Below are 25,714 nucleotides of genomic sequence, written 5' to 3' on the forward strand. Positions count from 1 at the left end.
ACCAGTCTCAGCAGAGAGGAAGGATTGGGTGAGCTATAGTGGGGACTGGAAGAGCAGTGGGTGATTTTTCTAATTGAGAATTTGCTGAGACCCATCAACACCTCAGCTAAATGAATACTTCTTTGATATACCAAGAGATAACGAGCCATGCCTTCCCTGGCTTCTTTCTCCTTCTGAGGTGGAGGGTGGTGCTTTTTCCAACCCACTGGAAGATCTCCCTTGTTCCAATGAAGCCTGATGGGTGAGAGAAAAATGCCACTTAGAAAATCCGAACTGTCCCACCTTGAATACCTTTTCCTCCTAGATCCTGAGTTATCTGCTCAGACGTGATGGGCCATGTGAGGAAACACAAGGAGGATGACTCAGAGCAAAAGCAACTTTCTGCTGGTGGAGGACTGTTATCTGGGAGGCTGAGTCTCTGAGCATTGGCACCTTCCAACCACACTCACCATTTTCCAGCATTGGATCATGGCTGGGCAGTGGAAAGGCTGCAACTGAGAAGCAAAGGCAGAAATCAACCCTTACATGTCTTACATGTAAGATATGAGATACCAAAAATCCCCTTTGATTGACCCAGTAAAATAAGGCTTAGTATGTATATTTCTGGTACTGTAGTCAAGACCAGCTTCACAATTTTTTTTCCCCTCAGGAAGAACACCACCAACATTATAGTCAAGCTGGTTCAGGGGTTTATGTAGTTTATCAATGACCTATTGTATTTTTTGGGAGGTATATTTCTTTTTTCCCCCCCCTTCCCCTCATCCCAAGAAACTATTGCTACAGATAATCTACACACATGCAAAGATGTAACATCTTTTATAAAAATGCTTTCTTAAAAGAGGAAAAGCAGTCCAGATCTTTGCCAATGGAGTAAATAAAGATAAAATTTTCAGTGAGCGGGTCAGATAATTGGATATATTTTCTAGTATCCTGTGAAATCTCCCCTGGCAGGATGGAGATACATTTGGAAAATACTGAAATTCCCACCCTCATGTGGAAAAAATCATTTGCTGCATGGTTTTTGGGAGCCTCTAAAAAATTCCTTGTAGAGGTATGTGATCTTTGCCACATCCCTGCAGGCACCCCATTGGCATTTGATAGATTTGTAGTGCTGCAGCAGAAGGTGCAGGAAATCTGCTAAGGTTTGGTGCTGGAAAAACAGTGCAGAAACAGAGACTTCATTATTATTATTTTACTCAATAAAAAGCCACTTGTAAATGTTCCAATTAAAAGCATGCATAAAACTAAGGAAAAATAGGGAGCGGATTCTGACTTTCCTCTTACAGAAATGCTAGCATCCCTATTTTGTCACTCATGGGCATATGGCATAGTGGCAGAGCAGTTAGGTGGGCAGAAGCCCATTGGGGTGGGCTCCTGGACTGAAAAGAGAGCTCCAGTTTCCCCGGGGTGATCTTGATCTTCTCGCAGGAAACCCATCCCTAAATAATGCACTGGGCTTGCACAGAAACGATAGCTCTCAGTTTGGGATCAGGCTGGCTCCTCATTTAAGTGGATCTCAGCCTGCAGCCCACTGAGCTGGGTGACACGAGGTGCATGGCTGCCCTTCATGCCTCAGGACACACCGGGCTCTGTGCACGCTCGTGTGTCTCCCTCTGAACAGGCACCATCTGGCCCACCCTCCAAGTTTCGCCTTTCCCTGGGAGCTCTCTAAATCTGAGTCCCTCAGACTCCAAGCAGGAAAATGAGAGGGGTCTGCCTATCTTCCATTTGGCTTGGGGAACTCGTCACTCTAGGTTCACTGGTTCTGCACCTATTGTTTGCCCAACCAGCGAGGCTGTATGAAGGGCTGTATCCCCCACCTCTTCCCATTTACAGCCCCGCCACAGCACAGCCGTGAAGCCTGGTGGCCTTTTGGTGGGCTCTCTGCAAAAGTCCTTCCAAGTTCGCAGCCCATATGTGCCTTTTAGAGACCAAGACAAAGGACATATCAGTTCCTAATAATGGGGAGGAGAAAGGGCTGCAGGTAAATGGAGTGGAATGGGGCTGTAGGGCTGAATAACTGAATGCTTTCCCATGTCCTTCTGGAAACCAGGCAGGAGGTCAGCCAGCAGAAGACCTGCCAAGGCAGGGCCATGGATCTCAGCCTTGGCATTTGAAACTTAACCTCGTTGCAACATCAAGAGCTCAAGTGCTGATTTAGCACAACCCTAATTAAAACTGTATCTTTTTAATTAACGGTGTACCAAATGGGGCCAGACATTTATTGCGTATCAGAAGTTGGTTTGCTCTGGTAAAACCTGAGCAGTACTCACACGGAGGTTCACCGTGACACATAGCCTGAGACACGTGTGTATTAAGGCACAAACATGGGGTTAACAATGCCAAAGAATCATAAAGAAAAAAACACGCTTCTGGTCAAGACATTGTGAAAAGCAGTCCTTTACCTCCCCAAGTGCCTGTATCAAGTTTGAGAGCAGAGGATGGAATAAGACAAAAGAAATGATTGGAATCACTGTCAGGTTGCTTTTTTCTTCTTCTTCTTTTTTTTTTTCCTTTGACTAAAAGAGCTGTTTTTCAGAAATAATCAGCTGCACTTCCCCCAGAGTCTGGGGGACCAACAATTGCTCTTTGCCTCCTAAAAATTGAGTCCTGGAGTGTTGCCAGCTCCCAGAGAAATAAAATACTAGCCAAGGGCAAGGAAATGCAGTTGGATTTATTGCACACTTTTAAGGTAAGTGGTACGCCTTTTATATGGACGTTAAAAACAGTAGCTTTTTAATTATGGATTGGTTATTTCCAGTAGCCTTAAGATACAATTATTATCTGTCTGAATGGCAAACCACCTGGGTGGCAAAGTTAGAATGCAGGCTGCCTGGTTTTGCCCAAACAAGGGAACTCTAGAGGCTTTCATGCATACTTCAGCTGCACAAATGCTGCAAGCATCTGCCTGCTGCTGGATACCACCCCACACACATCTTGTGTCCACAGGATGGTGAATGGCACCACAGCATTTTTAGCAATTAGACCTTGTTCACACCCCTTTTCCTTTCAGGAATAGTGTAGGTTAGTTAGAATTCTACTTACTTAGAGGAATGTTTATAGAAACAGTCAAATTAAAACAAATATTGGAGAAAGGCTGAGCAAACCTGACAGTAACAGTGGTACTCATGTTTTCGGGTGGCAGGACTCTAGCAGCTGACCTGAATGTCCAAGCACCACTAAGCAAAGCTCCTTGAATTTTAGCAGTCCAATGCCAGTAGCAACAGCTTTGCAAATGAACCAGACAGAGAATTTCTCCAGGAATAACTCTCTGGCAAGTAAATATTTGGCTAGTCATACTCAAATAGTGAATAAATCTTGGAGATACTGCAATCTACTTGCAGGCAACTTGTTAACATAAGAAGAGATGGAATTTGTCAAAGACATCTTTGCCCAGGAATGACAGGCTCATGGGTTAATAGAAGTTAATTTTCCATCTCTAATACTGGGCACTAATTCTGCCTCGTACTGCAGACCTTGACACTTTTTTGGCACGTGACGTTGAAAACAGCCAGCCGCAATTAGCGTTCACTGCCACATTCACTGTTTAGCCAAGGGAGATGAGAAATGCTCCCTGTTGGGAGCAAGTTTGCCCTTCTGCTGTGCCTATACAGGCTCTGATATCCTCTGTGAAACCTCAAAGTGGTTGAGCGTGAGGTGAGGGCGTTGCATGGCCTGGCTGGCTCTGGGGTGGGTGAGTAGAATCATAGAATCATTCAGGTTGGAAAAGATCCCTAAGATCATCTACTCCAACCCCAACCCATGCCTACTAACCGCATCTCTCAGAGCCACATCTGCAGGTTTCTTGAACACCTCCAGTGATGGTGACTCCACCACCTCTCTGGGCAGCCTGTGCCAGTGCTTTACCACTCTTTCTGAGAATATGTTTTTCCTAATATCCACAGAGTCAGAGAATCCTACCCCACAAGGCTCTACCTCCTGCTCAGGGGCTCTCCTGTGGCTGTAACCTGGATGAGTAACCTTGCACTGCTCTCCCACCAACATAACAGGCACAAGATGATTAATTTAAAGGCATCAGTCTCTTTTCTGCACTCAGCACAGTGCTTCCCTTCAACATCCATGCACACTCATCTCATTAAAATGCTGACTTCTCAACAAAGTAATTCACAGTCCCTCCTCTAACCCAGCCATGCTTGCCTGCCAGTAAAATAAAACACATAACATAAAATACAGACACCCAGTAACACTCCATTCCCAACACACACTATAGTAAATAGACATACAAAATAAAAGTAGTTTTAATACATCACCCCATGCATCACCTTTTGGATGGGTCCAGGGCCAGCTGCCTTCAGCAGAGATGTCTGAGGTGACCACTGTATGCTCCACCTGTCTCCTATCATCGTTTTGTAGGGGTAAAAAGCCTTATGTGGACAGAGACACTATAAAGATGGTGATATACTGCTCACTCTGCCAGCAGAAACCCCATGACAACTGATACTGCCCTAATCTCCAGTGGGAACAGGTGAGTTGAAGCATATCAGGTGTTCTTCCACCTAAACATTCAGCTGCGTTGAGTTACCTGGAGCAGGGTGGTAACAGCAGAGCAGAGTAGCTACCTTGTCTTTGTATAATAAACCTGCAGGGGTACTACAGAGAAAAATGCCTGACACACTTGCCTCATTTCACAAGAAACTTGCACACAGAAGTCCTGGCTTGACTTCGGCAGCATCTGCTTGCACATATGCATGTGCTGACCAAGCATGGCAGTACAGAGTTGTATAAAGCTTCCTCTGACTTGGCTGCAGGATTGTACCACATGCAAACAAAGAAGCCCTATGCATATTATGCAAGCCAGTCCTGTGGAAAATTAATTTCAGGAATGACTGAGGCGGCACTGGCACATTCGATTGGATCTGTTTCCAAAAAGACCTTCAGCCATTGCAGCCAGGTGCATTAGTTTTCATGAGGACGAGTGCATAGAGTGCTGTGAGTGTCATCCATGTCACATAGAATTCTTTTCCTGAACCCACACCTAGCACATTTTTGAAGTCTTTTTTTAATCTGCTCTTCCTGGTTGGACACAGCTGCAGGTTCCTCACAGTGCTGGGCACAGCCCCTTGCAGAAGGGACTCTGCTCCCCTCTTCAGCTTCTGTGACAGCACTGAAAATGTGCCCAGCAGGAAAGCTGGAATGAGCCTGGCAATGACTTCCCTTGGCTTTCTTGCTAGGGTAAATTTGCAACTGAAATTCCAAATCTGGCAAGAAAAGGAGGAACCATTTTCCTGGCAGTCCCCTGTTGGTAGTGAGGAGAGCGGATGCGGGGAGCCTCAGAACAGATGGCAGTATGAGACAGAGCTAGGTATAGTGGTAAAAAATGGCAATACACAGATTTAGCAAAATATGCCACACCACAACACGTGACATATGTATGTAGTTTGCCATGGGGAGCAGGCACAACACTAGGTGCTGCCTCACCTACATGAGTGATGAGGTCTTTGTTCCCATGGAAGAGCATGTTTTTCCTTCAAGAAAGGCAGCACAGGTGATAGCAGTCTTTGCGGAATAGGAATATGAAAAGAGCCTGAACTTTACAGTTTGAGGTGGGGAAAAGACTGGAAACACAATAGTTCTCATGTATCTACGCTGATACTCACAGATATCTGCACTGTTCCATGATGGGGGGTGAGAGCTGATGTTGATGCAAAGAGCAAAATCTCCAGACAATGCAAAAAAATACAGTAAGGGAACCACTTGGGGAAGAATCTACAGTGTTGAACACCTTTGCTGTTTGTGGCCCACAGACGGCTCTCGCTGTCTTTGAACTCCCCCAGAGATGGCTTTTTAATGTGTTAGATCAGAGGTTTGTTTTTTATCTTTGCAGCAAGAACGCTTCAGGTATGGAAAAATGTGTTCTTGGGGGCATCTGCTGAGGTCCCATCTCTGGAGATTTTTGAGGCACGGTAGATAAAGCAACTTCGGTGAATATTCAGTAGGGAAAATCCTGCTGATTATACAGAGCATTGTGGGATGAACTGCCAGGGCTTTTATTGTCTGTGACTCCACGACTATGTGTAAGGAAGCGAGTTCTTACACAAAAGCCGTTCCTGGCTTTATTTATGCCAAGGCTGCATTCCAGGAAAGGGAAATCCATCATGTCAGAGACAAATGCAAACACAGAGCTTTCTCTCTTGCTCTCTCTTCCCTTTTGGACTGTCCTTTTCATCTGACAGGGAGTCTGTGCTGCTCTGCGTATACTCTGCCACTTGATTTGCTTGAGACTCCCCAGAGGCAAAGAAACGCTGAGGGCAAGATCTCCTTAATATAGCAACACGTCTGTTTTCTGGGAAATGATGGCTTGGCTAGAAGAGATGGTCAGGAGGGAAGGGCAGGCCAGGCTGCAGGGAGCCAGGGGAGGTGTTGGCTGTGGGGGCTGCTGGTGGGGATGGCAGGACACTGCAGGGGCTGCAGCATCACAGCAAAGCAGGTAAGTGTCCAGAGGTGGCCACTGCAGCAGGACCAGCTTTTGGGGACCGGTGGCTCGTGGAAAGAGACCTGCAGAAATGCAGGAGTTTGGCCACAGGAAGGGGCGTGTGATTTGCAGAGGGCCCTAGTGATGCTCCATCATGCTGAGCACATGAGGTTTTTTTTCTCCCTGTGTTATGTGTGTGTGAACAAAGCTGGCTGCGGGGCTTTTCTGGCAGTAGCAAGAGAAGCTTCTCAAAACTGCAGGAAGCTCTAGCAAGCTTGAATTGGCCCAAAACATGCCTGTACCCCAGCACAGAGGATCTAACACCTGGTACCAGCCATTGCTTGCTGCTGGCTGAAAAACCAATGTGCAGCTGCACAGACAAAGATGTCCCTGAGGTGGCAGAAGGGCAGCCCTGTGCACAGCCTGCCTGCAAATGCAGTTTTGCCAAGCTGCTCCTGCACCCAGGACGTGCCTGTCCTGCTAACAGACCAGGCCCTGTGGCTTTGAGGTTGGGACGAAGAGAGGGTGAGTCCAAATCCACATACACATCACTGTCTGCCTGTTTAATTAAAGATCAGGTGCAGAGCTCCACCATCTTCAGCAGGGAGATCTCAGTCTGACAGCCCCTTTATGAGGCACACAGACCATCCTGAAATAGAAGCCAAGAGGGGAGGGGGAACTGGCAGTGGACCCGCAGGTGCTGCAGCAGTCACCGCATGGTGTGGCGGTGGTACCCCAGGAAGGGTTAACAGTGCTGCGGCTCCCTGCCATGTAGCAGCTGGGCCCTGCTCTGCCAGCTGGCTGCCCGCCCTGCCCGGGGTGCCCAGAGTGAGCCCTGAGCGGTCACCATGCCTGAGCAAGGCCAAAAAATACACGGCACTAGGAGGTCGTGCAATGGAGCTGCTTTCATCCTCTTCCCCAGACCGTAGCAGAGATCCTCAGAGACCATCTGCCCTTGTGGAACTCACCCGCACTCCCTTGATGCTCTGAGTGCTGCCAGACGCATCACACAGGTGAGAGGCCCTTCAGGGTTCTTTCCTTGTAGAGAAAAGTGCTACTGTGCCTCTTTTCTGTGTATGGCTCCAAACGGCCTGAGAACAGCACAGCTGGGCAGCTCAGAATCCCTCTCGGGAAATGTTGTGCTGTGTAAAGCATCATTTGAATTTTTCATCTGGTGTGCCTTAGCTCACGTGGCTGCAGGCTGACACCAAGGATGCCAATGAAGGGCTGTGATGCTGTGTGGCATGCAGGCATAGCCCACACAGAGATGGATGGAAGAAACCCTGACATGGATCCAAGTGGAAGCGATCGCTCCTGAAGTTCAGCCCAGATAAGGCTTTCCTATTCCAGCCATAAAAGGAGCAGGCCAGATCTTTTCTCTCACTGCCTGGGGAGGGGTGGCACGGTTTAAGACCCCAGAGAAAACAGGTGCAAGCTCAGTTTTCTATCTCTGCTGACAGACAGCACTAGTTAGGGGTCACTGCAATCCCACAGCATTCTCCTCTGCCACGTGAGATGTGTCAGGGTCTATGTAGGCCTCCAGATGGGAATGTGCTGGTAATCCAGCGTCATTGCTGACAGCCCTGACAAGCCTTGCTCACATCCAACCATCTCCAACTGCGCTGGGCTCCTTCCCCTACAGCACATTCAAGCTGTGAGCTTGCAAACTGCTCCCTACGTTCTGCCCACCAACCTCCAGCCTCCAGAGTACATGCGCAGCTTCCCACTGCTGATGGGAATGGGCAGCCACACTGATGCTTGTGGCAATGGCCATAAATTCATGTTAAGAGGCTGTGAGTAATGGCATTGCTGTATAAGGCAGACTCCTGAAAAGCTTGTTTTCAAATGCTCAGCAGCAGGATTAGGAGGTTGCTGGCTCTTAGCGGTGAGCCTTGCAGATGTTAGGGGCTGGCAAAGCAAAATCTGTAGCACATGAAAAAGTTGATCAGGTCTGACTCCCTCCTGCCGTGAGATTACTTTTCTCACTACAAAGCGTTTCTCCTCGCCAGTAAGTTCAAAGTCCGTATGGGCATGAAGATAGCGCATTGTTCGATGACGCGCTGTTCTGCTGAGCAGCCGCCTCGCTTATTCTCTGTCTCAGGTTATAAACAGCACTGAGAAGCTGCAAAATTGCTCACAGCTTAAACTACAAAATCATGATAACCCAGCCTATCTCACCCTACTGCGAGCTCTGCTTTAATAATCCTACTTAATCATTAAACCACAATAAGAGTAAGCCAAGGAGTATAAGGAAAGAGCCAAGCCAAGGCATATCAGAGCACTGCTCGGAATCTGAACCGAACTCCACTGGCTCCAGACAGAGGGAGCCCTATTAGGGAATAGCAAAGCTGTTGTGTGAGAGATCGGAAAGCTGTGCCACAAAATCTGTCTCTGTTGGGTCTGGTGGAAGGAGGCAGAGCCAGCTGTGAGCTGCTCCTGCTGATGCTGTGCAGTGTGCCCTATATACGTCCCCTCCCCAGGAGAGCAGCTTGTTATCTAGCACACACACACTCCATCTGAGCTGCACTGTTGACATAGATGCTTAAGGTTATTACCGAGTATAGCAGTGGGTGCTGTTTTGTTGTGTGGGTTTTGTTGTTTCTTTTTTTTTTTTTTTTTCTCCCCAGAATGCTTTACCCTTTACAAAGGGCTACAAAGAAAGCAATCCATCCACCTACTCATTGACCACCTTGCTACACGTTGTTTTACAGCAAACTGATCTTTTCTAAAGACATTTCTCACAAAGGTGGTGCTAAAAAAAAAAAAATAAAGGAAAAGCAGGAAGGCAACAAGAAACACGACTTGAAGAAGCACCCACCACCAGCCACCCACCTGGTGACACTGAGAACTGGTCCCATGGGCATACATTGGTTTCCCACTGATTCTGGCAAGATTCTCCATTTGTGCATGACAGACAGAACAGATTCGGTCCTCACTGCTTTGACTTTTCCAGGATGCTCAATTTATTTGTGCATTTCAGGAAACAGGACAGTACAGTCAGATGTCCTGTACCTAGTTTCCCATCTTCCCCCAAAACAGAAATAGCTGTAGTCTGAAAGCACCACCCATTCCAGAAGTTGACAGAGCCAAAGCCTTCCCAAGGCAAAGGACCAATGAATTGCCGGCGTCACCTGAATGAGGAGTGACTGAGGAACCTCACCATCTGTGCAAATTTGGCCAAAAAGACAAGTCAAGTCATTATTTCCAGACCAATATAAGAGTTTGGATGGGGGAATGCTCTCACCTCAGCTTTCTTGAAAGCAGGAGTGGATGGTATTGGTGTTGATGAGACGATTCCAGGATCTTAGTTACTATGCAGAGAAAAGACCCATTTTTTATAGAAATGGGGCACATGTTGCCTTGTCTCATTACCATGTCTTGTAGGACTTGCCTGCAGCATGGAAGCTTCCTGATATAGCTGTACAGTGCATTGTGTTGCTGTTACTGTAGTAACTTATTACTTGCACACCTTGTGTTGGCTTTATTGCTGCAGTACCTGACACAAATACACCAGACTGCCCACACATGCCATCACTACTGCCTTACTCCCCAAACTAATTTACTGCAGCGTCCTGTTGTGTCTTATTGCTGCATTACCAAAATGCTACTTTACTGCAGAGGCCTGTGTTACCTTATTGCTACATTTATCCTGGTATTATTATGTCAGCTTACTGTGGCTTTTTATGCCCTGCTACCATTTTATTACAGTACTCTATGGGATTTTAGCACTGAGCTATACATACATAGAATGTATTAATCCATTTGCCTTAGCCTAACATTGCACTGACCTGTCAAAACCTCCTCGTGCTTGTCCTGGTGCTGGCCCACTATGATGGTCATTAATGCTTTGGATATTCCATTATCCAAATAATAGTGTACAGCTGTATTTCACAGCTATAGCCCTGCAGGTATGGGATGCCTGGTGGCTAGCTCTCACAGCATGGAGATTGTAAAAGCTTTCCAAGCCTGCTTTTCATTGAAACAATGCCATTGAGAACATAAGGAGAGGTGAAAAACTGATTTCCTAACTCATCTTCTGGGCGATGAGGTAGCTGGAAGACATGGATGCTTATAAAGCAGCAGATTACTGCTTGCAGCACTCAGTGGGTGGTGCTCACTGGTGAGTGCGCAAGAGAAGCATCACTTGCAATAAGTGATGTCATTAAACAGCAGTAATTCAAGGATGCAGGTTGCATGGAAATACTTACACGTTAGCATTGTCATATGTGAAGTAAAAGACACGTGAACAGCCATTTGTATGTGCTCCCAGGAGGAGACCCTGTCTGATCTCATGATGTTTGTCTCAGAGAAATGTGGGCAGGAAGCTAGGAGGGGAGCTCTCCCCTCTACAGAGCATACGCAGCTCCATCCGCTCGGCTTGCCGCTGCTAAGCAGATTAGCTGTGCCAGTGTGCATTTAGATAGCAAGCTGTTCAGGATCCAGGCCCCCTGATGTATGCCCATATGCATACTCACTGTCCGCAGTTCCCCCATGCTCTTGGCTGTTCAAACCCAGCAAATTACCTACAGGCAGCACACAGCACGTTCTTAGGGGTGGCACAGGGGGACACGTTTGAATGTGCATGGCTGGACAACTGGGACTGTTGCACAAAGACTTACTACTACCAGAGGGGAGCCTTTGGCTGGATGGTCAGCATGGAATGGACAGGTCCTGCTGAGATGGTTTAGTGACAATCAGCAAAGATCCGAATGTCTCCATGAGAGGCAAAATGTTACCTGTATGTACGTGCACAGCCATGATGATTCTGCAGTCCTGGAGCTCTCATTTGCCATGTATTGCCATGTATGTAGGAGGAATTTGGTCTGAAGATCCCAGTTAATAGGCCTATTATAGGAACTAGGTAAGTGTAAACAACAAATACCGTACTCAGTACTCTACTGTATAGTCATGCAGGTGTAGAGTCCTATAGACCTTATGTAAAATTGATATCAAGAGCTGTCTGGGAAAAATAATTGAGGTATCAAAATGAGAAAATTCATGGGTAAAGAGGGAAAATTCTTTTACTGGTGGAAACTATGCTGGCCTGATTTTATGCATACATTAGCCTCAGATATTAGGATAATATTTGCCACAGAAATAAATACGGTTGGTAGCCAGCTGTCTACTTAGCAAGATAGATAATTTTGCCTAGATAGGAATGCAGACATGTACCCATATAGCAATTTCTACCACCTGCACACACACACACACACACACACACACACACACACACAAAACCAAAAAACAAAACAAAACAAAACAAAAACCAAACCAGCTTGGCTTGGCATAAGGGAAGAAGACCAAGCGTCTATTTTCACATACACTTCAGATCTGAACTGCTTAAAAAGTACAGGCTTCATGGTACTAAGTCAATTGAAATTGAAAATTTTGTATATAGGCAGTATACTGTATGTGAATGCAATCCATTTTACATATCTGCAGCTAGTATAATGTGAGTTTTGTCATTAACCAAGTCACTTCAGGTCTGTCTTCATCCTAACCTCTGTAATACCCACGTTCTGAAACAAACTATTGGGTCATCTCTTGCATTTGTATTCACGGGCTCTCCATCAGGTGAAACACAGGCACCCAAGCATCTGCACAGCCACAAACTTCTTCTGACAAGCCTTTCTCCATCAGATCTCTCCTTGCTGCAGACTGAATTTTGCTCTCCATTACACATGCCTACAGCAGAGTTACTTTCCCCTGTATACGCATGAACAGATTTTGGCCCACTGTAATCAGGGCTAAATTTCCTCTAAGTGGTTCAGTTCTACCTACTTGGAATAAAACTTGAACATCCATCATTAAGTAAGTATGCAAAACTTCAAATAAATAGAAAACCAAATACAATAGAAAACAACTCACTTTTAAATACCGCATGTGTGTGTCTGTGTGTTTGTGCATATGTGCGTCATACATCTAAAACACAACTACGTCAGGCAGTCTGGCACTAAACGTACATGCAGAGCAATCCCGCCGATGTCGGAGGATGTGCACCAAGATCAGTCTGACGCAGTGGGGCAGATCCTCAGGTGATGTAAGCCACTCAAAGTCTCCTGCCTTTGGACGAGGATCTGACCATCATCTTTGGACATGCTACATGCCATTGGAAGGACAGCGAGTGACAAACTTAATGAGGGCCATTTTTTCCTGATATTTTAAAGGAGGAGAGACATAGGAAATTAAAAACAAAGCTAAAGTCAATGGATCTGCAGGAGAGATGCATTTGATACTTTGTGGAAAGGAGCAGCAGCTTCCAGCAGATATTTTATTGGATCCAGATGGCCACAGGAAAAGGAGCAAATGGGATTGCAGTGGCATCTTTTATAGCCGTGTCTGTGCTAGGAAGAGAATAGGTGAAGCAAAACCACTGATCTCTCTCAGTTCCTCTTTCTCCAAGCAGTGGTGAAGTCTGTTTCCTCAAATAACAACACACGAAGCCATTGTCTTGTTGCTTCCTGTGTACTGTGGCTTGTGCTCCTACAAACCCAAGCAGGAATCCAAGTCCCCATGCAGAGCTCGGTGTCACTACGAAGCTGTGCAGATAAAGTATTGATGTAATTGGTGACAGGCGGGCTGTCCCTCGCTGAGCTGCTCTCTGCTCCTGCTCTCCCCCGTGGCACCCTGCCCTCCCTGGTGAGGTGGCAGACTGGTGGGGTGACTGTCAGGAGGACTGCATCAGGCCCGTCAGGCGCTTGCTGGCCAGAGACTTTCCCTGGAGGAAGGCACAGACAAACAGACAGACAGGAGACCCACAGTGTGAGTGAAGCAGCTGCCACGAGATGGGGACTGTTGGACAGTTTGGTGAGGGTTTTTCGGTTACCTGCAATTTTACCCCTGGATTTTGCAAGGTGAGTTGTGGCTAACTGGCCTCAGTCACTGCTTGTCCACCCCTGCAGACAACACTTGTCCCTTGTCTCAACCCAGATATTGAACTGTTGACTGCAACTCTTTGAATGTGACCATCCAGCCAATTCCAACTAGAGAAGTTGTTTGATCACCTTGCAACAAATTCAGAGTGCAAAGGGAAGGAAAATCAGAACTGGCATGCAGTTTATACCCACAAGGTACGGAAAATCAGTAGTTTAGGGTGGTAATTCACCCCAATTACTCTTAAAAACCAGGTGGCCACATCCAAATCACCTACTGAGAATAGTCCTGTGTTCGTGACTCCTGTTCTCAGACTCTTAAGTGTGGCATTTGGTCCGGGCCAAACCTCTGCCAGGGATCATACAAGCAGTTTGAACAGATCCGGGTCTGTTCTCTAGATTAACACATTAACATTCCAAGAAAAAAGGACCCGTCTTTTGTTTCCTCATCTCTTCCCATTCAGGACTACAGCAGATGGATGCAGTAGCTCTCTGCAGAAGCCTGATGTTACCACTCAAACGTGCAGCCTTTATCAAGCAATTTGCTGGGCTGACCACATGACCACACTCTGCTGTGACAAACAGTGCTGTCGCTTGGACCATCCCTCCTGGGATGGGAGTGCCACCACCGCCATTTTGTAGGCTCTCTCCTGGGGCCCAGCTGCTGTATGGCACTGCTGCTGCTTAAGATAAGCCTACTTTCTTTCACTGTAAATCAAATTCTCATTTTTGAACAAACTCCTGGGGAGCTTGGGCCAGTGCAATCCCAGGGGGTGGGTAAGTCCTCTGCAGGAGCTGCAGGCATGGTCAGCACACACTGCTATTGTGAACACCAGTGAAAGGGTGCTGAGGAAGCACTGATTCTTAAGCCCAATTTGAAGGAAAAGAAGGTAAACATCCAGATGTTAACTTCTGGAGCCATAACATGGATGGTTTTAGGAAAAAAAAAATAATATTTATACCTGTATTTGGATAGCTCCTTAGGAAAAAAACCAATGAATACTCATTGGGTTTTTATAATGGCCCTAGATAATGGCAGCCAGTCAGCTTCTCTGTTATCTTCTCTGTGGCAGGCAGCTGGGGACACGCCAGCTCCCGCCTCAGCACCTTGTTTGGCAGTGCAAGATGCTGCAGCACTCCCTCACAGCTTCCTTTGGCACTGTGGACGTAGCTCCTGGCTCTGCAGTGGGCTCGATTCTGTGGGTCTGGCCCAGTCTTGGCTGGCACAGCAGCAGCAAGATGGGTAGAAAAAGAAGCCAGCACACATGGATTAACACTGGGAGAGCTTTAGAATACATACTGCACTGCTTTGTTTCCTCAGTGGTCTCCAGCCACACACACATTTGTTCTAACCCAAGGATCAGCCTCACTTTTGGGGCCTGAATGGGGTGAGCACCTGCAGGCTGAATGTTACTGGTCTGTGGGCACCTGATTTGGGATTTTTCTTCTCAAAGATATACCAACTGGTCCCTCTTATTTCTGCTTCTTTTTAATCTTCCCATACTTCCGTAGCACGAGGTTCAGAAGGAGACACAGCACATTTGGGAATGCTATACTTAGCTTTCCACCAGACAGATACAACATAAACCCCAGCTCGTGCGACATGCTTCAGCGTCCCTGGAAAGAAGCGCCCCTGCAGTGGGGTGGCCAGCTGACAAGCGAGGCTGGCCCACGTCACCTCAGATGGCCGGGGTAAGACACATACCTGTATCTTGGGTATCTACAACATAGCTGGGTGCACAGTATGCCAGAGAACTTCAAGGGTCCTTTTGGGTCTGACCTGGCGTTGGGTCAGGATTCCCTTAGTGAGATCACTGACAGGTAGATGAAGTTTTAGGTCATTACAAAAGACCTCACATTTTCTTTAAACGGGCTCAGCCAAGATAAACGATTTTTTTCCTTCCACTGTCTTTGCTTAGCAGGAAGCCAGCTCCTGGCCCACATTTCTAGCTCTCCTTTCCCCAGTGCACAAAAATGTCTATAGCTCCTGCCTTATTTCCAGAAGTTTCACCTAAGCTTTGCTGACAGAGCACAACGTCTTGAGCTCAGCACACTACAGCGCTTCTTTTACTCTGTCATACAGAGTGCAACCTTACAACCTGGAGTAACCTAAGGAAAAAGTCAGGGAATTCTTAATAGACCTTCTGAAATTTCCCCCCAGAAGGGGGTTTCCAAGTTTTGGGGCCCACCCTCCCGCTCAGCCGTGTGCCTGGGAGGGGACCAGCTGGCCCCGGGATTAGCAGGGCTCTTACCACACCCTGCCAAAGCGACCCACAGGCTACTGGATGTACACAGCACTTTCTATGGCTGAACAGCTACAAAACTAAAATATAAAATGCAATTAGCAGTTATCTGAATGAAGCAGAATTCAGCAACTTAACACAGGCAAAAAGCAAGCAAGAGGGGGAAAAGCCCATCTGGGATTGACAGAAAAACTAGGCAGATCTCCTTTCAAATCTCTTGCACAAGCCACCACTTTCCACCTTGCTCTTTTCTTTCCTCTACCACAGGCAGCACTTGGCCTAGTAAGAGAGAAGGCAGGGGATGTGAATTGTCTTTTTTTTGTAAGTAGACAGTTTAGTTTTGTCCCATACCTGTGGTTTCACACAAGCGGCATGCTGTGCCCAGCACACAGTGCAGCTCACATGCACAGCATGCAGTCACTCACCACCAGCAGCATGCACAGGCCAGCACTCCCATGCACCCCATCAGGCACTTACCTTAACATCGGGTGGTGTTTGTCCCCAGTAGTGAGGCCGAGGAAGCGTGTGGGATGCTTCTGGTGCTCAACTCTTTACCACAGCAACACAAAGCACTGTCATGCCTCTCCACTCCACACTCCTCACCCACCCACTTAGGACTCTGCTACAGCTGACTCCACTGATTGCTCTCCATCCCCTTCTGCTCCCTGGTGCTGTCCCTTCCCCAAACAGAAGGATCGCTTTCCTGGGGGAGAGGCCATCTCCCGGGGAGTAGTACATCTCCATCCCTCTGTAAGACCTCAGCAGAGGACTGGGACTGCTCTGTGTACCGCTGGAGGTGAGCAAATCTCCCACCAGCTGCAATTTAAGCTTTTTCACATGCTGACAGGCATGACGCAATTCCGTAACTTCTAGCTACTGCACTTTGACAACTCTGGGAGTGGGCAGGCAGTGTCCTGCAACCAACCAAAGGAGAAGATTTCCAGTGCCCTAGCCCTGCCAGTACTCCTTGATTGTCAGTGTTAGGGTACATCTTGGGGAAATCTTATTCTAGTGTCATTTAAAAAAAATTCTTTTATTAGACTTTTTTTTTTTTTCATGAGAAGATACACTGCAAACATAAAATAAGCAACACAAATTAACAAAGTTAAGTACAAAACAGAGTTAAAAACATGAACAATAAAGGAAAATAACTTAGTTCAGTGCAAAATAAATACAAACTATGAACAGATATCACTTAAAGAAGCACACAGACTATCATGGACAACACCATCAACTCCATGCTGACACAGACTGATCCCTGGAGCTGCTGTAGAGGGCAAGCACAACAGCAGCACGCAGGATGCTCACCCGTTGCCACCAGCACCATCTCAAGAGTCACCCCAACATGGGGCAGCATGAGCCTGCTGCTGGTACCAAGGTGCCTGAGCTGCTCTGCATTGCTGCTGCTCACAGCTCTGCTAACCAGGGTCAGGCTTCTACATCTGACATCTCCATTTCAATTTATCCCCTTTTTCAATTAATATGATGGGATATAAAAGCAGATCAGTGCTGTAGTCCAATTAAAATTGGTATCATCCATCCCTGCCTTATTTTTTGAGATTTTCCCATGCTTTCTAAGCAGATGCTATGCTTTGCTTTCAGAATCCCTGGTGCACCACTACATGTAAAACAAACAAGGAACATATATGAGCCCAGTACTCACCAACTCTTTAAACAGCTCCAAGAATGCTGGAGCTCTCCTCTGCCTTCCCAGCAGCACCGGGAAGGTGGATGCATCCCCACTTCTGCTGGGAAGCATGTTGGGCCCTGCGTATCTAAGAATGTGTTAGGGCCCATTTTGGCATTAGTTCAAGCAGTCTGTGTACTGCTCCAACTCATCCTGTGGAGGGATGACCCTAAGAGACCACACAGTTCCAGTGCCAATGCTCACCAGGTGCTGCATGGTGCAGATAGCCCAGATCCTGTCCAGTAGAGAACTTCCCAGGCAAGTGCAGCTCAGTGGTGTTTGAGAACCTGCCTGAAAATGTGCCCCATCCCTGTTTGTTTTACAGGGCCTTTCTAGGTGTCAGCCCATCCCTGCTACCATATGCCTGTTTAAAAGATGCTGTCTGTTGGTGCTAGAATATCAGCCTGGCTGAAATCACAGAAGGGCCCAAGCCCTCTCCCCAGAAATCCTTACTGAGGTGGTGATTCTGTAACCGCAGCATGTAGAAGGTAGTTTTATCTTCTTGAATTTGTATGCAGCTGGAATAAAAGGCAGTAAATGGATAGTAAGCATATCCTGAACTCCAAATAGGGCCTTTCATTCAGAAGTATCCCAAAGATGGTGCAAGCAGGGATCACTCACCCAGTGCAGGAGCAGTGTCCTCTGGGGCCAATGCAGTGGCCATCCTGTGCCAGCAGAACCACACAGCAGCGTTTTAAGGGTAGGAAGTGAAGAGTAACTTACCCACGAGAAATGAAGAATACTTATCTTTTGAAGTAGACCTGCACACCGAATGGATAACACAATGTACATGCAATACATGCAACCCGCCATTTCCTGAGCTGAGCGTGCAGCATAAACCTATCCAGCCCACACATTGTACAGGTAGGGCACCCTGTGGGTACCAGGAACAGATGTAGTGCACACCAGCATGCAGAGACCTGTCAGTACGTGCACTTACGCCCCAGGCATGCGGCTCCAAGCAGGGCTAGCCACTGACTGGTTACTGCACATAACAGGCAAGTTGTCAGTGCGCACTGGGTCCCCTCATGCTTCACGTATGTTCTGGTGCTTCCCACACCTATAGAATGCAAGAACCTTTTCCCAGTAGAGACAGTATTTGTTAATGATTTGAGTACTGGAACAAGCAAATTTTCTTTTTAAGTAAGACAACATCCAAAGATAAAAATAATCCTTTTTCCAGATGGCTTTTCTTGGTGCCAAATCTAAGAAGCTTTGGCATCCATTCCTACATCCTTCCCTTCTAACTGTCTGTTCCTGACACCCATTTCATCAGCATTTCAGGGTATCACCTTCTACTATCCACACTTCGTCTCACTGTATTTTCTAGCCATAATGGCTTAAACTTTTGGCTTTATTATATTGCAGGTCATGAATACTTTCCATTCCCTCAAATGCAGTTATCTATTTATGCAATTAAGTAGAGCTGTGAAAGTAAAAAAGTAGAAAAGCTGGTAAGTTTATGACAGTTCTATGACATTATCAAGGAGCAAGCTGAAAAGAGAAATGATGATATCAGGCAGCAATTCCTCCTATCCCGTGAACTGTGTTCATGGTTAGTATTTGTAACACATCATGGTGACATACAACTGCACAAAATATACAGTTCATCTGAGGAAGGTAAGACCCTCCTGATACATTTTACGTGTGTGACTTCATACTCATGAATTAGGAATAAGGACTGGGAGAGTCAGAGTGTGACTTGGACTTTGATCCAACAGCAGACAAAACAAGAGGACACGCAATTCTGAACAGCAAGGGCCAGTAACAGTGGCCAAGGGATGCAGTCAAGGGTTGGGAATATAGGAAAGTGAGAGCAGGGGTAACAAGACATAGCTGGAGGAGAATACTGCTGAAAGCATCTGGGAAGGGACAGCCACATAGGCAGGATAGACAACGAGGCTATTGTAGCTGCATAATGCAAGGGAATAGATAAACATGGACAAAGCATGGGACTTGAGGTTTTGCAGAGAACAGTAGCTTCACCACACTGAATTGGGATAAACATACAGGCCTGAGCCAAGGACAGTTCAGCATGAAATCACTAAGACGTACCAGAAAACTAAAGTAGAGGAAGTGCTACTCTGAAAATACTGTTTGAATCACTGCAAGAAGGAGTGCACTTCAGACATCAGGCAGAAATTATATAAAACAAATATAAAATATAGGCTCTCCAGTAATATTCTTAGAAAACGCACCCTTTCACAAGAAACTATGGAAGGACACTGGCTTTACAGACACCAAGGAATTACGTGTGGGACTCTGTCTGCAAGGCTCCTGGATGAGAATGCAAACACCAACTGCTGCTACCTCATAGACTTGAAGCAGCTCCTGCTGACCAGTCCCTGCCTGCTGCCTCCTGCAGTTCTGTCTCATACAGCTAACGAAGCTGAGCCCCTCTGTCAATTCAGTTATTCACCTATGACTGAGAAAGGAAACAATCCTTGGTCTTCATTGACTTGCTGTCCTGTACAAGATGCTCCATTCATAATGTCTAAGGTTCTTTAAATGAAAGCTCATTAGAGAAATTCTATTCTTCTATTCTTAACTCACAGCCCAATCCCCATGTAAACCAAACACAGACCACCTTTTCTTTCACCTCATTCTTTCTGCAATGTGTTTAATTTGTCACTTGGAAATATCCCTCGATTCCTTGGATACATTTCACAGTGCATCTCTCTTCTGTACCTGATATCTTCTACTACTCTAAATTTAAAGTAAATTTCCGGAGTCTCTTAGTCTCACTGCATACTTGCATTTCCCCTAAAAGTTACCAGGAGGCTCCTTTTCCTATTAAATATTTCACTTCTTACGAACTTTTACAATGAAAGATAAAATACAAGCTGTAGTTTACCGTATCCAAACATAGGTTGCAAGCAGCTATGATGTGCCTCTACAAATCATGCCAGAGCATATGCTGCAGTGGCCAACTACTACTTGAGGAAGGAGGTAGGGCAAAGAAAACACAGGTAAGAGATATCCCATAGACTCCAATATGTAGCCAAAAATCTTTGCATTTGCATTTTTGGCTCCCCATGGCAGCTGCTGGTTTCACCTGGGAGCTGCCAGGTCCTATCACTCTTCTCTCATATTCCACTGATGGAAGAGCAAAGCAGGAACTTTTTCATCTTATTCAGGAACAGAGCTTTCTCGGCCCAGGAACACAACAACTAACAGCATGTGATCTCAAATGATTCAGACAGAAGTTATGACAATTCCAAACAAACGCTATATCCAATATCTGGCAACATTCTTAAAGCACAGAAATTGAACTCTGGCACTCTCAAAAGCCCTGTGCGTGCCTTTTGTTCACAAACAAGTGCCAGTTGGGAATAAAGTGTAGAGATGTGCTCAATACTAGGTCAGTGCCTCAATACTGAGTTAGAAAATTTAACACCAGTTTACTTAAGAGAGATAATTCCTTCCTTGGAATAGTGTGATTTTCAAAAGTTCAAAATCAAGTCAGAATATCACGGCCCAGGTTTATCACTTGAAGTTACCTGCTGAGGCCAGTATCCCCATAATCCCTGTTATTGCTGAGTAACCACTGCTGCTTTGGAGAGAGAACTCAGGATGCTGCAAGGTGCAACAAAGAAAAATAAAAACAAACACTCTTGTTTCCCCTTCCATTAAATGGCCACCAGCACAAGTTAGGAATAAACTTGGTAGCTTCCTCTATGAGACAACAACACCAGTGGTTTCCCTAAACGTACTCATTAAAATATATTTTCCTTCCACTCTTGGCCCTGAAGGATCATCTCAGCTTACAAGAACTAAGCTTCTGTCTGATTATTAAATCATTTCTAAAGCAGATGGGAAACTACTGTGGTTTAAACAGCTAGGCTGAGACTGCATAGCTAAAAATAGTATAGCAGGCTCCTTTTAATTAGTAAGATGATCAGATATGACAGAAGAGAGAGATGTAGATATATGGATTTGTGTGTGTGTATGTCTTTAAAATTAAGTTATTACCTCAGTAACAAGTATTATTTATAACATATATGATACATGATGTCTGATTTTTATGATGTCATTTATCTTCGCTTGGGCAAGAAGACAGGCTAACTCTGCTTTCATAATGTCAATCCTTGCTATATTCGAAAGGAAAATTGTAATAAGATAAACCTGCCACCGTGTGCAGTGCCATCATTTTTTAAATGAGGTGGATTAGTAAGTGCTCTGGTGCAACAGACTGTCAGATCTGCAGTGCGTTGCCCAGAGCGAGTGCGGCTCCCTGAGGCCGACCGTGTCCCTTGGCGCACATGGAAGAGCCAGCCCAGCTTTGCACCTCTGTCTCTACAGCCGGGAGCCAGGCATAGGGCTGAACTGGACACAGACTGCTATGTCTGCCCTACTGCTGTGCTGCCCATGTACTTTTGAGGACTCCTCAAAGCTTGAATGGTGCATCTGGGAGTAGAATTTGCTACTCAGTGTAAATATATCGGTATAGTTTATTTAAAATAAATAAATAAAAAAATCTTGCCTGTTCCTCTTTCTGGCAAACTCTTACAAAGTAGTAAATATGCAGATGGGCACAGTGATATATTTTGTATCAACATGCTTCAAATGTGTGCATATGCATTAGCTATATAAATACATTCCTCAGGAAGCCTGCCAGACATATACTACAAAGCTCTGCATTTAGTTTGTTCAGAAAGAACCCCTCCAGGTTTATCTGCTGTATGATAGCTCACACTTACCTGCAGTTTCCTCTTTTCTATCTGGATGTACAAATGTTTCATATTTATACAGTGTGTGTACACATATAGCATGCATATATATTAATGTACACAAACACATAGAGACAGGCAAGTAAAAGCATATGTACTGTATATACACAGTCCAACATCTTTGTTATAAAGCTGAATATCACAGCGGTATGCCAAAACTGTATGGCATATCAAGTCAAAACATACTTGATACTAAACAACACCAGAACAACTTGTTGATATACCTTCAGTGCTAGCTCCCTGCTGCCCCATGAACACTGCTGATCCCATCCTTCACACTTCCCCTGCCTCTGCCAGCCCTTCCCACCAAGCCAGCTGTGCTACTGCAAGAGGGGGGCACCCCAGGATACATGCACAACACTGGGAGAAGAAGAAAGCCAAGAATTGCCCTCTTTCTCTAGAAAATCTTTAGGGCCCAAGTAGCTGAAGATCAGAGATTGGTGAAGGATGAGAGGAGAAGACCTCTACCCATTGCCCTTGAGGTCTCACCATCCCATTATCTGAGAGGTTTAAAAGTGTCATGTTTCTTGCTGTTACCGCACTCCTTTTCAGGTGATGGTACTATGAGCAAGTCAGAGGGTATCATCCATCACTACTTACATGAGTACTGACACACGGGGGCAACAGAGGGAGCGGCTGCAGTGTAGTGGATGGCTACGTATATATATATACATTTGGCAGCACGAATCATGCATGGAGGTCAGTATGGATACAGCTGAAATGGTGGGTGCTACTAGAATCATGCTTTTCTGAGTCTTTGCACAAGGAAAAGCCAGGACACATTCTGTAGTGGGCACATAGCAAAAAGACATCCATCCGTTTAATTCTGGACACAAATCAGTTTACTTTTGCAGCGATGATTAGCTGGAATGAGCACTGCGATGGAATTCTGCTCCCCACCCACCCCGTTTTCAGAGCTCCTATTTAGATGAGCTACAGTACTAAAAGAGAAGCTGTAAAGATGCTATCTGCAAACATAAAGTTGAAATAAAAAGATAAACATCCGCATTCCCCCCAGTGAAAAATGGAGTTCTGAAGAAAGGGAGGAGGGAGAAGAAAAAGAACTTACCATGCTGCGAGTGAACTTTTCTAGAGAAGTTCTACGACCTTGCTCATTCTCTGGCTTAACGGGGAATAAAGTGGGGAGAAAAAAATACAGAAAAAAAACCCTTCAGCTTAAATGCAGTTTTTCAAAACAGCAGCAAAATATAAGGAAGCAGCAAGGGGAAAAAATTGTAAAAAAAAATTGTAAAAAGCAGAAATCAATGTTTGCAACTGCAAACATGAGAAACCAAAACCCCTTACAGAATGAGAAACATCAGTACTTCTACTCTTGGAGAATGTCACCTTTCCTCCCGTGAGTTTTTTGAATGGATCAAACAGCATCTGTGCATTGCTGTGTCTCACAGCTATTGGTATTGATTTCATGTTCATTGAATTTTCCTTCTGTAGCTGTTTGAGCTGGGACCTCTGATTCTGGTTAACATCTGCCAAACAGCTGATTGGAGACTGCTGTCTACTTACTTCAAGAGATGAAAAAACACAGCAACTTTTACAACATTAAAAAACAGTGTGTGAGTGAATACAGTGCTGGAAGGAAATCCTATCGAACTCATTGCCAGGGAACTATGTACTCCTCTACTTATCCAGAGGACACAAGCAGATTTCCAGTACGGTTGGCTACGTCAAGATATGAGACAGCCTTCACATGTCAATGCAAGGCCATGTAAAGACACAAGCCAATTTGGGGCACTGGCATTTTTCTATCTGAGTCCAGAACTATTGATATGCAAGAAGACATTCAACTTAACTGCAAGAAGACAAGTGTATGTATCATGGCTCTGTTAATGTATCCATGAGAACTCTGCTCACCGTCACATTTCAATTCATTTGACAACAAGGAGATCTAACTGTCATTAAAAAGGAACTAAATAATTTATTGTCATGTATGTTGGCATATCTAGTAGAAAAAAATTGTTATGGAGCTGAGAAAAAACTCAATAATACGAAGCACAGCTCACTACAGTCAGAAAACTGTGAGCATTGGTGATTTCCAGGAGAGAAAATAATTTCAGTATGGTGAGTCGGTGAAATGGAGATAATGAGATGGAAGTAAAATGGCAGTGAAGGGGATAAGAAGCTGTTTTTAAGAGAAAGCCACAGCAATGAAGGTGCATAATACTGCACTGGAAATAAGCATTGCACTGGAGCTCCTCATCAGATGATGTATTAAAATGTTGGAGAGTGGCAGCTCATTACACCTTGCCTCTGAGACCTAAAGCAAGGGATGGGTGGGAAGGGAACAACAAGAAGAACAACAGCAAAATAGGGTGAGGGGGTCCCCTGGGAAGAACTTCCACAGAGATCTCTGACAGGGAGTTAGAAGAAATGCCAGCAGGAAACACATTTTCAGCAATGCTCTTACTGTGATCAAGCTCAGCTTTTCTCGTAGATGCATCACATTTGGGCTGCTCCATGTTGTGGCCATGGTGCTGTGAGGATAGGGACATCAGTTCTCATCCTATGTGACAGATATCACCTCAGCCAGTGTTGAGAACAGAGCCAAGGCACACATCAGGTGACAAGACAGGCTCTGTGGCTGATGGGGAAGCAGGGACATACCCTGGCTGCCACCAGGACAAATCCACAATTTCACCCAGGGAAACAAACACCTTGACAAAAGACAGTGCTCTGCTAGGCTCCATGGAGCAAGGTACTTGGAGTCTGCAGCATCACATTGCTACAGGTTGGAAAACTGGCCGTTTAAGCTGAAGCACTGGAATGCACTGGTGACAAAGGAGATCAAGCTGATGAACCTGGTCTGCACAGTCTCCCTGTACCTACTGCCAAAATGCAGTGTCTTTGTTCTTGCTTCAAGCACAGTGATGCAGCTTCCGGCCTTGCACAAATGCAGGTTGGTGGTCTCCAAGGATGCTGAGCACCTCACTGTGTGCCAAGAGCTCATCTAGCACAGGTCACTGTATGTGAGGCCATTTTCCTACCGCAGCTGAGGACATTGTGGGGAAGCAGGCATAGGTCACCCCAAAGCACAGATGTGCCCCACAGAAATGCCTTGCAAGCACAGGCTGCAGCAACGCCGCGCCTTGGCATGGGGACAGGAGGCTGGGACCAGCTGAGTGGAACAATCATTCCCATAGCATCCAGCTCTGAGTCAAAGTGTGACATTCTCTAATAAAATAAAAAGCAGCTGAGGCTGGCTGGCTACAGAGCGATGAGCTGGCACGAGTAGATTTCCTGGCAGTGAGCAAGGGTGCTGGTGCATGGCTCCCCAGCTTCCCCTGCCTGCATCCCACCAGCAAAGGAAAGGAATAATAAACAAAAAATAAAAATAAAAAAATGAAAAAAAAAAACAATCAAGAAAAGAGACAGGCATTTCTGTATCCCGTGAACACATCTTGGGTCCAGCCCAGAAAGTGCTGGATGAGACTATGGACTACAGAGGTACAGCACAATGGCAGCATTTGCACAAACACACACTGCTACTGCAAAGTGCCACATGCACAAGCCAGGTCAGGCAGTCCTTGTAGGTGCAGAAAGGAAGGGAGCTATCCTTGCCGTAAACACAGCAGCTAACAACAAAGGACATGAGTATTTGGATAAAGTGTGAAACCATCACCCCTGCTGTAGATGAACACGTCAAGCCAGGTGGGTGCTGAAAAACAGATCTTGTCAATTAGCCATTCACTAATTATTGACAATTTCCTCTGAGTTTTTCTTTTTCCACAATT

General features: G+C 45.7%; 1 protein-coding gene across 7 annotated transcripts in view; it reads right to left on the reverse strand.

Annotated features, from left to right (window-relative positions):
• Window positions 1-9,255: 9,255 nt before the first annotated feature.
• RGS6 (regulator of G protein signaling 6) overlaps window positions 9,256-25,714 on the reverse strand; it is a 232,494-nt gene continuing 216,035 nt past the window's right edge. For 3 of the 7 annotated variants that reach the window (XM_048949076.1, XM_048949078.1, XM_048949077.1), the window contains exons 17-18: window positions 17,857-17,900; window positions 9,256-17,753 (exon numbers count right to left, since the gene is read on the reverse strand). In XM_048949076.1, the coding sequence (XP_048805033.1) occupies window positions 17,627-17,753; window positions 17,857-17,900 (171 nt within the window). In that variant the 3' untranslated portion in view covers window positions 9,256-17,626. Of the gene's footprint in view, window positions 23,089-25,714 lie in introns of all 7 variants that reach the window. The other 4 variants (XM_048949080.1, XR_007377783.1, XM_048949081.1 and 1 more) reach the window with 4 other exon arrangements.

Source organism: Lagopus muta, chromosome 6 (genome assembly GCF_023343835.1).
Source record: "Lagopus muta isolate bLagMut1 chromosome 6, bLagMut1 primary, whole genome shotgun sequence".
In the NCBI taxonomy this organism is placed as follows: domain Eukaryota; kingdom Metazoa; phylum Chordata; class Aves; order Galliformes; family Phasianidae; genus Lagopus; species Lagopus muta.